The sequence below is a fragment of the Equus asinus genome, chromosome 7 (assembly GCF_041296235.1).
Source record: "Equus asinus isolate D_3611 breed Donkey chromosome 7, EquAss-T2T_v2, whole genome shotgun sequence".
Lineage (NCBI taxonomy): Eukaryota > Metazoa > Chordata > Mammalia > Perissodactyla > Equidae > Equus > Equus asinus.
In genome coordinates, this window is record NC_091796.1 from 26,313,636 (window position 1) to 26,327,714 (window position 14,079).

At 38.8% G+C, this 14,079-nt stretch overlaps 1 protein-coding gene across 10 annotated transcripts in view; it reads left to right on the forward strand.

Moving 5' to 3' along the window:
- Positions 1 to 14,079, forward strand: part of DYM (dymeclin) — a 374,085-nt gene that overhangs the window by 244,067 nt on the left and 115,939 nt on the right. For all 10 annotated transcript variants that reach the window (XM_070513083.1, XM_044774709.2, XM_070513086.1 and 7 more), the window contains one exon: positions 5,744 to 5,846. In XM_070513083.1, the coding sequence (XP_070369184.1) occupies positions 5,744 to 5,846 (103 nt within the window). The remainder of the gene's footprint in view (positions 1 to 5,743; positions 5,847 to 14,079) is intronic.

Genomic DNA, 14,079 nt, shown 5'->3' on the forward strand with positions numbered 1-14,079 from the left:
TCTGTGTACTTAACACTTTATGAACGTGTGTGCTTTGCCGTTTCCTGCACCAGCAGTGCTTGGATTTCTCTGCCTTCCTTCCTGCTCTGCTCTTTGCCCAGCTACCTGTACCATTGCCTCATTTGCTCGCCTGCCTCCTAATTGTTCCTTAAGGTTCAGCTCAGGCGTCATCTCCAGAAATGGTTTCCTGTCCCTACCTCCAGGTGCATTTGGGCAGCCCTGGGCTTTGTCCCCATTGCGCTCCCTGCTCATCTCCATCACCACACTGATAGTAGAACCTCCAAGAGGGCAGGACAAAGACCATGTTGACCATGTTGCTTTTGCTTGTCACTCTATTCCAGGCTCCTTGCACATTGCTTGGCACATAGTAGGTTCTTGGTAAATATTTGACTTACTGTCTGTCTCAGTGACTTGACAAGATGGAATGCAAACCTCTTAGCATGGTGTTTTTAACAGGCCCCTGCCTATCTTTCTGGCTTCATCTCTTGCCACCTCTTCCTCTCCATGGACTTTCACTCTTCTGCCCAGATAAGCTATCGGTACTCCCCTGAAGTCTCTCTCTGCCTTTCTATACACTGTTTCTCCTTTCTCACTGGCTCTCCCTCCCCCTTTACTGTTCCCAGCTAGCGAACCCCCTAACCTTCAAGTCCACGGGCAAGATAGATTCCCTCTGTGGAATGTACCTAACCTTCAGCGGTGCTCCCACAGCACTCTCTTCAGACCCAGGGCCCTCTCTGGCTTTAGTAGTGTAGACATTTTTTTCCCTTATCCCATCAGACTTGAGCTCCTGTGGAACAAGGAACCGTGTCTCTTTTATCGTTTTGTAAGACTGATGTTCCATTAGCTTCTCACTCCATGTAGAATAAAGTCCAGGACTTTTGACGTGCTGTGGCGGCCCTTCACGGTCTGTCTGCAAACTGTCCTTATTCTGCTCTCATCTCCTGCCAGCAATGTACTCCCTAAACTGCAGCGCTTTTCAGCAGCTTGTGGTTTTCTGAGCATATTCCAGGTCGGACTGACCACACAGAGTCTCTTTCCATGCTGCTTTCTTTTGTGAAAGGCTGGCTATTGGCAGGCGCTCTGTTTTCTTCAGGATACTGTATTCTTTTTATTCAGTTTTTAAGATGTATGTAATATTTAAGGCATACACCAAAAAAATAGGGAGTAATACAGCAGTCTCCTATGTGTGTATCCAGTATAACCAAAAAAACGTTAGAGAGAGAGCACAAGCCCTGAATCCCCTGTTTCTTCCTCCCTGATGCCATTTCCCTCCCTTCTTTCTCAGAGAATAATGGCTGTCCTAAATGGAATGTTTATCATTTCCATATATATTTTATTATTTCATGTGTTTTATTGGTAAAAGATATATATATATAATATTGTTTTCATTTTTAAAATGCTGTATAAATAATATCACCTTGTTCACATTCTTCTACAAGGGTCCTTCCCTGTAGAACTTTTTTTTGAGATTTATCCCTATTGTTACATGTAGCTTTAGACCACTTTAAATTGCTACATATTGTTTCATTGTCTGAATATCCCACAGTTTTTATCCATTGTATTTCTTGATCATTGTTTTGGTTGTTTTCAGTTTTTCGTTGTTAAACCAATTTGTAATGAACATTCTTATAAAAGAAGAAAATTCCAGCCTTCTTCTAATTTTAAAAAAAGTATTCTGGCAGCTGTATCCTGACTGAATGAATATTAAGCACACTTGAAAGTCAATTTCACTTATTTTTAAAATCAGAATTATCCCTTTACATGCAAACACCATGTGTCTTTATCATTCTGTCTAGCATTAAGCTAGGGCTAGTACTTTGAATGCAAAGCTTTAAGCAAAAGTTACTTTTCTCGGCCATTTGCAAATCATGTCTCATATAAATTTGGATCATTTTGCCTTAAAAATGCTAAATGAAAACCGAAAGTAGAATGTTAAAAAAAAAAAAAAACACCAAAATTTTGAAAGCTCTAGCTAGAAGACCTGAGGGAAAAGCCTATTAAACTGTAGAGGCATAACAACTTGAAGCAGGCGCGAATTCTGTGGCGCGAATTCTGTTTCTCATTCCTGATGGGAGACCAAAAGTGGCCTCAAATCTCTGTTCTTCCACCAACTTCCTTAGAAACGGCTGGGAGCAGCCGCCACTGCTTGCTTTTTGGGGACCATTTCAACATTTTGTGCCCTTGAATGGTCAAATTTTCCATTATGCCCGACTGAAAGAGCTTCTATTTGAATTGAAGCTCACTTCCTTGTTTTGTCTCCTACTAACAAGGAAAGCAGATTGTTAGTGTTCTCTTTTAAAATAAATAAACTAGCCTTTCTTCTCCAAGGGAAACAATTTCAAATCCCTTTTGCTTTGATTCCTAAGACTCTAATAATTATCTTCAGTTGATGCTGAAAGTTACCATAGATCACCTCTGTCGTCCCTCCCTGAAGGTACACTCTTAGGACACTCAGGGAGAGAAGCCCAGGTTTGTTGAACCCTGAAAGCAGCTCCTGAGTTCTGGTGTTTTGTAAACTCAACAAAGTGCGCTGCCTTGCTTCACTCGCCTCCACTGCCTCCTTCCCTCTAGTGAGACCAAGCAGCTCAGTCTTCCAGGTGTATTTGCCGGTTTCGCTTTTAGTGTGGGGGCCCAGTTTAGGCCTGAGTCTTGCTATGCCCTAGGCTAGAATCCACCACCAAAGTTCTTTCAGTTTCAAAAGAACTTCTGAAATTCCATTTATTCCAGAGAATATGCTGCAACCAACTGGAGGAATCTTGCTAATTTCCCTCTTTGTATGCATTTCCATGTGAATATGATTTATACACTATTACAACATATTTTTACCTTTTTATTTTCATTGTTTAAATTGTTTATTTAAAAATATATACTCCTACAGCAGTTCGCTTTAATGTGCAGTTATTCTTTTACTCAGCAGTTTCACTTCAAGGAATTTATCCTATAGATAGTCTCACCTTCGGTCTGCTAAAAATTACCTACGAAGGTATTCATTGCGGTGCTGTTTATAATAAAAAAAAAAAACTAGAAACATTGTAATGACTGATTGATAATGGACTAATTAAATGAATTGTTATATCTGTATACTTAGATATCAAGTGACTGGCACTCGATAAATGTTCAATGAATCAAAGAATATATTGCTAAGTGGAAAAAGTGTGAGGTACAGAACAATACATATTTTGTGGAGTAAAAAAGATGGAAGTATATGTACAGTATTCATTTATATACATGCCTTGCTGCATAGAACATTTCTGGAATCGTATACAACAAACTGAAAATGTTAGTGAACGATGGGTCATGGGAATGGGTATGAGTAGAAAGTGAGATGTTTACTTTTAACCTTAAGAAGGAAAAGCAAAGCAAAACTAAACCTCAAATGGAGAAGACCCAGAAAAATAAAATGATTGGGGAAAAATGCACAAACCCAGACTGAATCTTATTTCCAACTTCTTGAAGTAGCACTTCCACTCCACTCTTCTCACTGTCCCCTATTTCGCCTCCGTTTTCTACCTTCTGTTTGGAAATGGCTTTTCTCTTCTCTTGCACAAATAAATCTTTTCTCGTCTTCAAGACTCTGTGTAAGATCTAACCCCTTGACGAAATTTTCCTGGACTATTCCATTTCAAAGAAGTGTCTCTTTTAGACTTATGCTTAGCACTTAATCAGTATCATGTGATTCCACATTTATTCACTCAGTAATTATTTCACTTTTTCTTCCTACTGGATTTGAGTATAGATTTAGAGAATATTCCTTGCCTCTGTTCTATCTGCTTTGTACAACATCTATTGTTTAAGGAGGTTTTTTCCCCTGAATAATGTTAGTTAACACTTAATATAGAAAGAATAGTGAGTAGCCCTGTCTTCAGTGAATATCTGAAATAGTTAGGGATTTTCCTAAATGGATATTCAAACCAATATTCTATTTAGAAAAGTATCACTGAGAACTACTAGAGTAATGTTTTTGGCATTTAAAAAAAGTGCTACAGATCATACCTCATATTTATGTGGAAAAGTACATGGAATCAGAATTGCCTTTATTTTTAAGCTGCCCTCTAACCCAAAGAGGAATTCTTTTTTTATTAGCTACAGTAGATTTAATATTAGGAGCATATAATTGTGTGTATTTGAAGCTCTATTATTAGGCACAAACGCATTTAGAATTGTTATGTCTTCTTGGTTAATTGGCCCTTTCCTCATTATAAAATCTCTCTCTTTATCTCTAATAATAGTATTCTTGTCCTTAAGCCTACTCTGTCTAATATAAATAGAGCTATTCCAGCTTTCTTATGATGACTGTTTACATTATAATTAATTCCATCTCTGTAATATATAATACATACATTAATATTTAACTTAAGTATATTTTATATATTAATATACTATATAGATATTATATCTTTATAATTAATTATAATATTTTTTCATCATTTTACTGTTAACTTATCTATGTCTTTAAATTTACAAGTGTGATTCTTATAAACAGCATGTGATTGGGTCTTTCTTTTTTAGCCAGTCTGACAATCTCTGCCATTTAACTCTGGTGTTTAGTCCATTTACATTTAATGTAAATTTGTTTTATTCTTTGAAAATTGCTCATTTCGGTCTGTTAGAGTGCATCTTAGAATAATCTTTACTCTAGCCCTACTCCTAAAGCATGGCCTTTGTGAGAATTTTAACTGAATGCCCATGTTCAATGAGTTTTCTCCACTCTGGCTGTTTGGAATGCCAGCATCCTCCAGCCTGTTGTGACCTCCAAAATATCTATTCATTTTGAAGCTCCTGAATAGTTGTTCGTTGCCACACCTTTTGGGGTCTTTCTCTGCACAGTGCAGCTTAGTATTTAGCCATTCAAGGAGACCCTTGGGCAGATCTCTTGACCTCCCTCTTGCATTTCTCTCCAGTCTGATAACCTGGGCTGCAAATTGCAGCTGCTACAGCAACCTCAGGTTCATATCTCTGTCTTCCCAGCTCAGCACAATACTGCTGTGTGCTGGTTGGGTCCCCCCTTTCTGAACCATGGTCTAGAATGTTGTGCTAGGCAGAAACTCATCATTATGGGACCCACGTGGATCTCTTTTCTCTGAGGGATCATAATCCTGCACTTTAGATGTTGTACAACACCTGAAAACAGTTGTTTCATATTTTGAATGAAATATTTCCAAAAAATGAAACAGTTGTTTCATTTGTCCAGTTTTTAGTTATTTACAGGAGGAGAATTATTCAGTACCAGTTAATCATGGCCAGAGGTAGGAATCTTATAATACATATATTTAAAGTCATTTGTTTTTGAGAAAGAGGAATATAAAGCTATAATATAGAATATAGACTCTATACTGTATTAATGAGCAATAATCTAATCCAAAACACTTATTTGAAAGATGAGAAACTTATGAGTTACTCATAAAGTCAGTCCATATCCCAAGTTTTCTAATTCTTTCCACTGTTCTTTCCACAGCAGTAATCATCTGAAAATGTCTCCTATGTCTGAAATATAATTTTAAACTGTCAAACTTTTCTTAATTTTTAGAACCCTTGTAATTCTCATTTCATTTTTTGTTGTATCAATAGTATTATTCATCTTGCTGTTAACACAGGCGTGGAAAAACAATCATTACAAGTATATTTTAGAATAACTGATAATATTTAGAATGATTTTGTGTAACTATATAATTCCATATAAGATCTAGAAAAGAAGATGCTTAGTGCTTTTAAAATAATTGGGGTTTTTGTTTGTTTTTTTCAGTTTGTTTTCCTTGCTGTCTAAAAAACACAACAAAGTTCTGGAACAAGCCACACAGTCCTTGAGAGGTTCGCTGAGCTCCAATGACGCTCCTCTACCAGATTATGTAAGTAGTTACCTTACTGTGTCAAAGAAAGATTTTCTTTTGATTGTTATTTACAAATAACAGTACTCCTCCGCTCAAGATCTGACTGTGATCTTGGTACCTGAGAAACATCTAAAACAGAAATAAAGGAGTGATGTCTCAAATCAAGGGAAGAATTTTAAATGATTATTAGCAAGTGGTTGAAGTAAGTCAACCGTAAACCAGTGATTGTTAATAATTAGACTCTTATTACCATAGGAAACCCACTCAAACTAATTACACGAAAACTAAAGGAGGGATCTTATAGAAAGTGTGCAAAGGTTTCTCTTATCTGAACTAAAGGGGAAGAAGTACACCAGGATTTCACAGAGAACGAGAACCTGAGACAGAAAAGCCTCTGGATTCAAGAATATCCACTTTCGAGGCCATTTCGTTTCTGGTCCCTGCTTTTTTGTGCTTCAGTTTTCTGCTTTTGCTGCACTCTGTCCACCACGTTTCCCTGTTTGCTGACTTGGAACTCAAACAGCAACTCCAGCCCTTCCCCTTCCTGCCTCCCAGCTCATGACATGTCCTTGTGAGCATCGTGCCTGTGGCCACCAGAGTCTTGCAGTCCTAATCCTCAGTTCCTGGAGGAGAGAATCTGATTGGCTCTCCTCAGGCCTGCAGGTGGCTCTGGTCCTGTCCGCTGTGGTCAGCAGACAATGGCGCAAACACGTTGCCTTTGTTCCGTCCACTTTAAACATGAGGTGCTTACTGCCCGACCTCAGAGGACGAGGATGGAAAAGAACAGAAGCAGCACGAGGACGAGTGCCGTTTAAGAACAGGAGGGAGGATGCGCTAGGAGTTCCTTTAGGGCAGTGCCGCTATCTGTGACGGCTCTTATGTTTTGGAACATGGCTTAGATGAGGATGCTAAAAATTATCTTGTCATAGAACACAGAAGTGGTTCATCAAGTCCCAATAAGGGCCTCCCTAAATCCCCAGACAACAACTTAGTGGGCCGATATTTAGAAACTTGGAGAGAATTTTTAAATTCTGAGTTTGAAGTGATGCATACCAGACAGCCAGGGAGTTGTTTTGCTTGTTTCCTGTGGTTTGTTTCATTTCTAAATGGTTGTGCTGATATGAGACTGTGGGAACAGCACCCAGTCCGGATAGCAGTCGCTGATAAACACAGATAACTGTGTGCAGCCACAACCTGACGCTGCTATTTTTCTTCTGTTTTATTTATTTATTTTGTGAGTGTGTGTGTGTGTGTATGTATGTGATGTTATGATCCATCATCCCATTAAGATATTAAGTTTATAATTCCAAAGTACCAAAAAAACAACAATATTTTTAAAGAATTTCCTGCTAGTTGAATGTTCTCAACTTTTGAAAAAATTGGCAAAACCTCACTTACTTCTCTCCTTGCCGTGACTTGTTACAGGAAAAATACTTCTTTGTAATTGCCCCTTGGAAACCTCATTTAGGGCCAGAGTGGCATCGGGGGTTGTGTTTATTAAGAATTTGAATTTGATTCATTTGTGAATGTCTTGTTACTTTTATACAATTATCGTTTGGTTTATATAGTATTCCTGTGTCATTTGTTCCGCAAAAATGTGTTGACTGTGTGTAGTCCTAAGGTTGCCCTAGCAGCATGCTCCTTTAATCAGAGACCAGAAAGTTGATATTTCTTTGAGAAAATTGGTCATATTTAATACTACTTGCCAGTCGTGGAAGTGTTTATGCAATGAAAGGACAGTTTGAACTCATAACAGACATATCAATTCTACTATTGAACTTAACAGTTTTTAGAGTTACTATTTTCTTCTTGCGTGAAGTTTTCACTAAGTGGAAATGCATTTATTAAAGCATTTGCTTTCTAGAAATACTGGAAAAATTCCACTGGAATCTGTCATTGACAGTCCTCAGTTTGACGTTTGTGTGTAAGAGACTTGACAAATCACAGCGTTTCACAGACAGGTTTAAGGACTTGAATTTTACTGCCTTTCCTCAGAGTTCATTGAGAAGAGTGGGTAACCGCTGAGTCAGTGGCAGTGATGATTGTGGATCTGTCCTCCTGCCACTGATCTGAAAGGTGAGTAAAGGAAACAGTAGCAATCTTCAAAGTAAGTGCTGCAGGGCCAGCCCCAGCAGCCTCGTGGTTAAGTTTGGCACACTCCACTTCAGTGGCCTAGGTTCGATTCCCAGGCGTGGACCTCCACTACTCGTCTGTTAGTGGCCCTGCTATGGCAGCATCTCACATCCGAAAAGAGGAAGATTGGCAGCAGATGTTAACTCAGTGAATCCTCCTCAGCAAAAAAACAAAAAAAAAAGTAAGTGCTGCAGTATGTTCTTTTGTGAAAACCCATTGTTTTATTGGTCATTCTCATTGCTCAGAACACTAAGTATAAGTGACTGGCACATTTGAAACCATGTTCTCATTGTCATTCTCTTCTATTTATTTATTTTTCTGAGGAAGATTAGCCCTGAGCTAACTCCTGCCAATCTTCCTCTTTTTGCCGAGGAAGACTGGCCCTGAGCTAACATCCATGCCCATCTTCCTCCATTTTATACATGGGACGCCTACCACAGCATGACTTTTGCCAAGTGGTGCCATGTCTGCACCCAGGATCCGAACGGATGAACCTTGGGCCGCCGACAAGCGGAGTGTGCAAACTTACCCACTGCGCCACCAGGCCGGCCCCTATTTTTTTTATTTACTTTTTTTGCTGCAGAAGGTTAGCCCTGAGGTAGCATCTATTGCCAATCTTCCTCTTTTTTTGAGGAAGATTAACCCTGAATTAACAGCTCTGCCAGTCTTCTTCTGCTTTATATGTGGGTTGCTGCCATGGCATGGCTGATGAATGGTACAGGTCCATGCCTGGGATCCGAACCTGTGAACCCAGGCCACCAAAGTGGAGCATGTGAACTTAACCACTATGCCATGGGACCAGCGCCATCATTCTCTCTTAGATTGGTCATTAACAGGGAAAGTATAGTATGTTCCTCCCTTTTTCTTCCCCAGGAATTTTACTTGTTAAATGTCTTTGCCAACAACCACATAATATTCTGTATCTTGGACTACTGCTTCAGACCAATTGTTTGTAAAAGATAGAAAAGGAAAATGAAAGGTCTTAATGCAGCAGTACATTCCCTCATGTATACTTTCTACACTAGAATTGAACAAACATTATTAACAAAGAATTTGAATAAGTGCTTAAAATAAGGATATGTTTTTCTTCTCACTGTAGTACATAGGGTACTTTCAGTCTGTCTAGAGGTTTCTGAGTTTATTAAGAAAATGTTTATTCTTGTTATACTGTCTAATTCACAAGGCAATTGAGTAACAACATAGAAAGCAAATAGCAAGTTACAAAAACGTTAGTGTTAGTACTTTAGTACTACCGTGTTTGTCTGAGGATCTCAGGGGAAACCTGAAGCCTTCAGCCAAGTCTAGATAATGAGGAAATGCCCCAGCTGCTTCAGGGGAAATAAAACAAAAATTGCACGTAAGTCCTCTGTGGGAGAGGCAATGCCCACTGCAGAGAGTGGCAGCTGGTTCTGCAGCTTCCACAGGGGCATGAAGATGTTTAGGAATGCAAATGAACTTCAGTTGACTTGGCTGAGCTTGGGTGTCTTTATATCAGGATTTCACAAAATTCAATTCAGTGACTAAAGGGAGAGGAGAGAATCGTTAAAGAATCTCTCAGTAATTTTTTAAATAAGAAGAAACCTCTCAAACAACTTTGGTCTTCATATACAACAGAACCTGAATACAGAAAATGAAGCAAAAATAATAAATGAGTTATAGTTGCTTTTTAAACTATAACCATGTTTTTTAATTATTAATATTGTGACAGTGTCATACAAGCTTTGTTTCCATAATTTCTGACAATCATCTTAACAACTATTTGAGATAAGAAGAATCTGACTTTTATGCTAGGTGGAACCATAAGGAATTAAATTATATTGCCCTTTGATCATCAAAGAACTTTTGAAACTTTCTGTAGAACCAACTCTCCTATCTCATTCCAAAGAGCAAGTGCAAAGGCACAAGCCAAAAAGAGTAAGGAGCCAGAATCAGAAAAATCCACAGAAGTAGAAATAGTAGATAAGAGTTTATCGTTGACTTGCTAAGCAAGTATAATGCTACTAATGTATACACACACACACACACGTTCCACTGGTTTTCAGAGTCTCATTTTTACTTTGATTCTCTCATGACTGTACAGTGGAATGGTCCAAAGGCTACATGGTGAGTGGTAAACTCATTGCTCTAACAGCTTACAGAATGTGTACCTGTATGATCTCATGTTTTAAAATTTTCTTAGTTTTGATATCTAATATGGTAAATACCAATACGTAAAATCCACATAAAAATAGCTTTTTCAGAGCATCAGTGATTTTTAGAAGGGGTCTTGAGATCAAAATATTTGAGAACCAGTGATATATATGATCTGTTACACATACACTCAGAAAGAACAATTAAATATATGCTGTCCTATATTCTATAATTGTTTAATTGTGTTAGTCTCACTTCCAGTAAGCTTGAATGCACTTTGAAGGCATGGGTCTCTCGTACCTTTGGCTGAAAAGAATAAGACTAGATATTAACCAATTAATTCATGAGGAGGAAGCCCCAACTCAGTATATCTGCGTGCAGATGTCCAAAACTGAAAAAGAGTCTTAGACCTAAGTCATATCTGTGTGACATATAATTTCAAGTGTTTGATCATTTTCCTAGTCAAAAATGACTAGTTTCTGAGCCCACCCCGGTGGCCTAGTGGTTAAGTTTGGCGCATTCCGCTTTGGTGGCCCAGGTTCAGTTCCTGGGTGCAGACCTGTACCACCTGTCTGTCAGTGGGACATGCCATGGCTGCAACTCACATACAAAAAGAGGAAGATTGGCAGTGGATGTTAGCTCAGGGTGAATCTTCCTCAGCAAAAAAAAAAAAAAAAAGAGTAGCTTCTAACAGATAGTTGACATGGGTAATTTTCTTTTCCCTGAGGAATATTCTCCCTGAGCTAACATCCACCGCCAATCTTCCTCTTTTTGCTTGAGTAAAATTGGCCCTGAGCTAGCATCTGTGCCAGTCTTCCTCTATTTTGTATGTTGGTCGCTGCCACAGCATGGCCACGAACGAGTGGTATAAGTCCACGCCTGGGAATCAAACCCGGGCTGCCAAAGCGGAGCACACAGAACTTAACCAGTAGGCCACGGGGCTGGCCCCAACATGGGTAATTTTTACGCTAAATTTTCTCATTAATTTTTGCGTGCTCTGTGTCAGAATTGATTGTTTCATATTCAAGAGATAGTTGTAGCATTTTCTCTTTTAGTTCAATACAAATAGAACAGATTGTTCAACCTCTACTTGATCTAATAGTTTGCCATCTTAAATTGTAACTTCCTACCGAGCGAAAGCCATGTGGTTGAGATTCATCTTGATCAAGTCTTGATTGCGTATCGTTATCGCTCTACATGGAAGCCTAAACTACTGCTAACCCTGGGATATGGCATTTGATGCACCTTTTAAATCGGCACTTCTTGTTAATAATCTTTTAGCTCTTGTTTGTAAGTTTTGTATCGGCTTTTAGACATTTAATTTCTTCAGAAATATATTATGAGGTATTCTGAGCTGATTCCATATGACAAGAAAATTTAAATTCAGGAATTTTTCACCCATTTATTTTAGGTCATTCTATTTTTAAGATTGCTTGCTAGTGATTCTTTTAACTCAGATCTCAAATTCGTTTGACTCAAATAGTTGATGGAGAGGTAATATTGAAAAGTATCTTCAACCATTTGTTTTGTACCATTTGTTTTGTTTGTGCCTTTACTGACCTAATGTTAAAATGCTCCTCTTCACACACATATACGCATTAATATATACAAAAATACACATACATACTACTTTCTGTATTTCATAGTATTCTTGATGAGACTGTCACAGATTTTTTGGTAGGATTTGAAGGCTGGGGTAGAGAGTATAAGATTTATATAACACGGGAACGTTTATCTTGGATGTGCTGCCACATCCAAGAAGTTTGAAACTATGAAATTTGTCACTGTTAAAATAGTTTATTTCAGGTTTTGTCACTTTTGAAGGAATTATTTGTGGGTGTTTATTCCAGTGATGGTGTCATTAATCAGAATATTGCTAAAACTTATGTTTTGGAATTACTTAAGCATGACAGGAGAAGTAAAAATGAAGAAGACATAACAACTATACACAGGGAATCTAAGAGGCTAGTTAAAACAAATGTACAACTAAAATACAATTGAATATGACATTTTATAAGAGGGCTATAACAAAGCTTGTGGGATGTTATAAGAGGGAGAGACAACTTTCGGGAAGTAGGGAAAGAATTGTGGCTGTTTTCATGAAAGGAGTTGAAATCTGAACTGGGCAGTATTTTTAGAAGGAGAGGTTAAGGCAGGAAAACATTCCAGGGGTTACCCTTCTTGAGAAGGGCATAGAAGTGATAAACAGCACTTCGTGACATTGGGTTCCTTGTGTCTAGCACAGTGTCTAGTGTGTAACGGGTGCTCGAGAATTATTTGTTACCCCTTTCTCACACCATACACAAAAATTAGCTTAAAATGGACCATAGACCTAAATGTAGGAGTTAAAACTATAAAACTCTTAGAAGAAAATATAGGGATAAATCTTCATGACTTTTGGTTAGGCAGAGACTTCTTAGTTTATACCAAAAATACAAGCAACAAAAGAAAAATAGATGAATTGGACTTCATCAAAATTTAACACTTTTGGGTTTCAAAGGACTCCATCAAGAAAGTGAAAAGACAACCCGCAAAGTGGGAGAAAATATTTGCAAATATTATATCTGATAAGGGGCTAGTATTCAGAATATGTAAATTACTCTTACAACTCAATCCTAAAAAGACAAATACAATCACATGTTGCCTAATGACAGGGACACATTCTGTGTTGTTAGGCAATTTTGTTGTTGTGCAAACATCGTAGAGTGTACTTACACAAACCTAGATGGTATAGCCTACTACACACCTAGGCTCTATGGTACTACCCTTATGGAACTACTATCAGATGTAGTCTGTCAGCAACTGAAATGTCATTATGCAGTGCATGATTGTAGTCCAATTGAAAAATGGGTGAATATTTTGTAACCTGGTTCTGCAGCTTATCTTGCTGTCTGGGCTTGGGCAGGTCATTTTGCCTTTCTGGGCCTCAATCTGTTAAGTGGGAGTACCAGTAGAACCTACCATCCAAGGTTATTGTGAGGATTAAATAAATGTGTCCAGGTAGGACCCTTGGCATACAGCAAGCGCTAATAAGTGTTAGCTGCTACCATTTTGATGTGTGGGAGAGATGTTCTGGGACAGCAGGAGTTGTTCAGAGGATGGGGTTGTCTTTGCATCCTCTAGTGACAGGGAGAGCTTCCTGCAGGAGGAGGAGTGTGACAGTATCAGATGGAGAGTTGGAGATAATAAGAGCCATCATTAACTGACCACAGAGGCGCAGCTGATCAGGAAGTGTTTATCTGTCTGGGAACATCTGAGTAGTTATTTGGCATCAGTGAATCTCAACCCCAAAGATCGGCCCTCACTTCCCAGCATGCTCCTTGACCTTAAAATTACTAGGGCTGGGTGTGTCCCAGAGCCCCTAAAGTGAACCAAACCAGAGTGACCACCAAGAGCAAAGGAATGGGTCATGTTGACATTTTTCTATCGATCATCCACCTTTCCTAAATGCCAGGCATGTACCAGGCACTCCACTAGGCATTGGGTGAGGCAATGACTAGCTGGATGCTCACCAAACCCATTTCGTCTCTCTGATTACACAGCTCAGGACATTTTCTGACTCCCTTGCATCATGATGAGGGGCATCTGACTAGCTCTAGCCAGTGGAATTTAGGAGGAAATGATGTCACCACTGTGCCACCTTCCACACATCTCTTCTCTCATCATCTGCTGGCTAGATGCAGGAAATCCAGCGTGAGATTCCCAGAGGATGGCAGTGTGTGGACCTCTGAATCATCTCACAGAAGACCAACTAAATACCCTCTTGGACTGTGATGCAAGAGAACAATAAAGCTGTTACTGCATTTAAAAAAAATATGGGCAAAGGGTCTGAATAGACATTTCTCCGAAAAAGACATCCAAGTGACCAATAAGCACATCAAAAGGTGCCCGACATCATTATCTATTGGGGAAATGCAAATCAAAACAACAATCAAGTTCACACCCACTAGGATGACTATAATCAAAAACACAGATAATCACGAGTGTT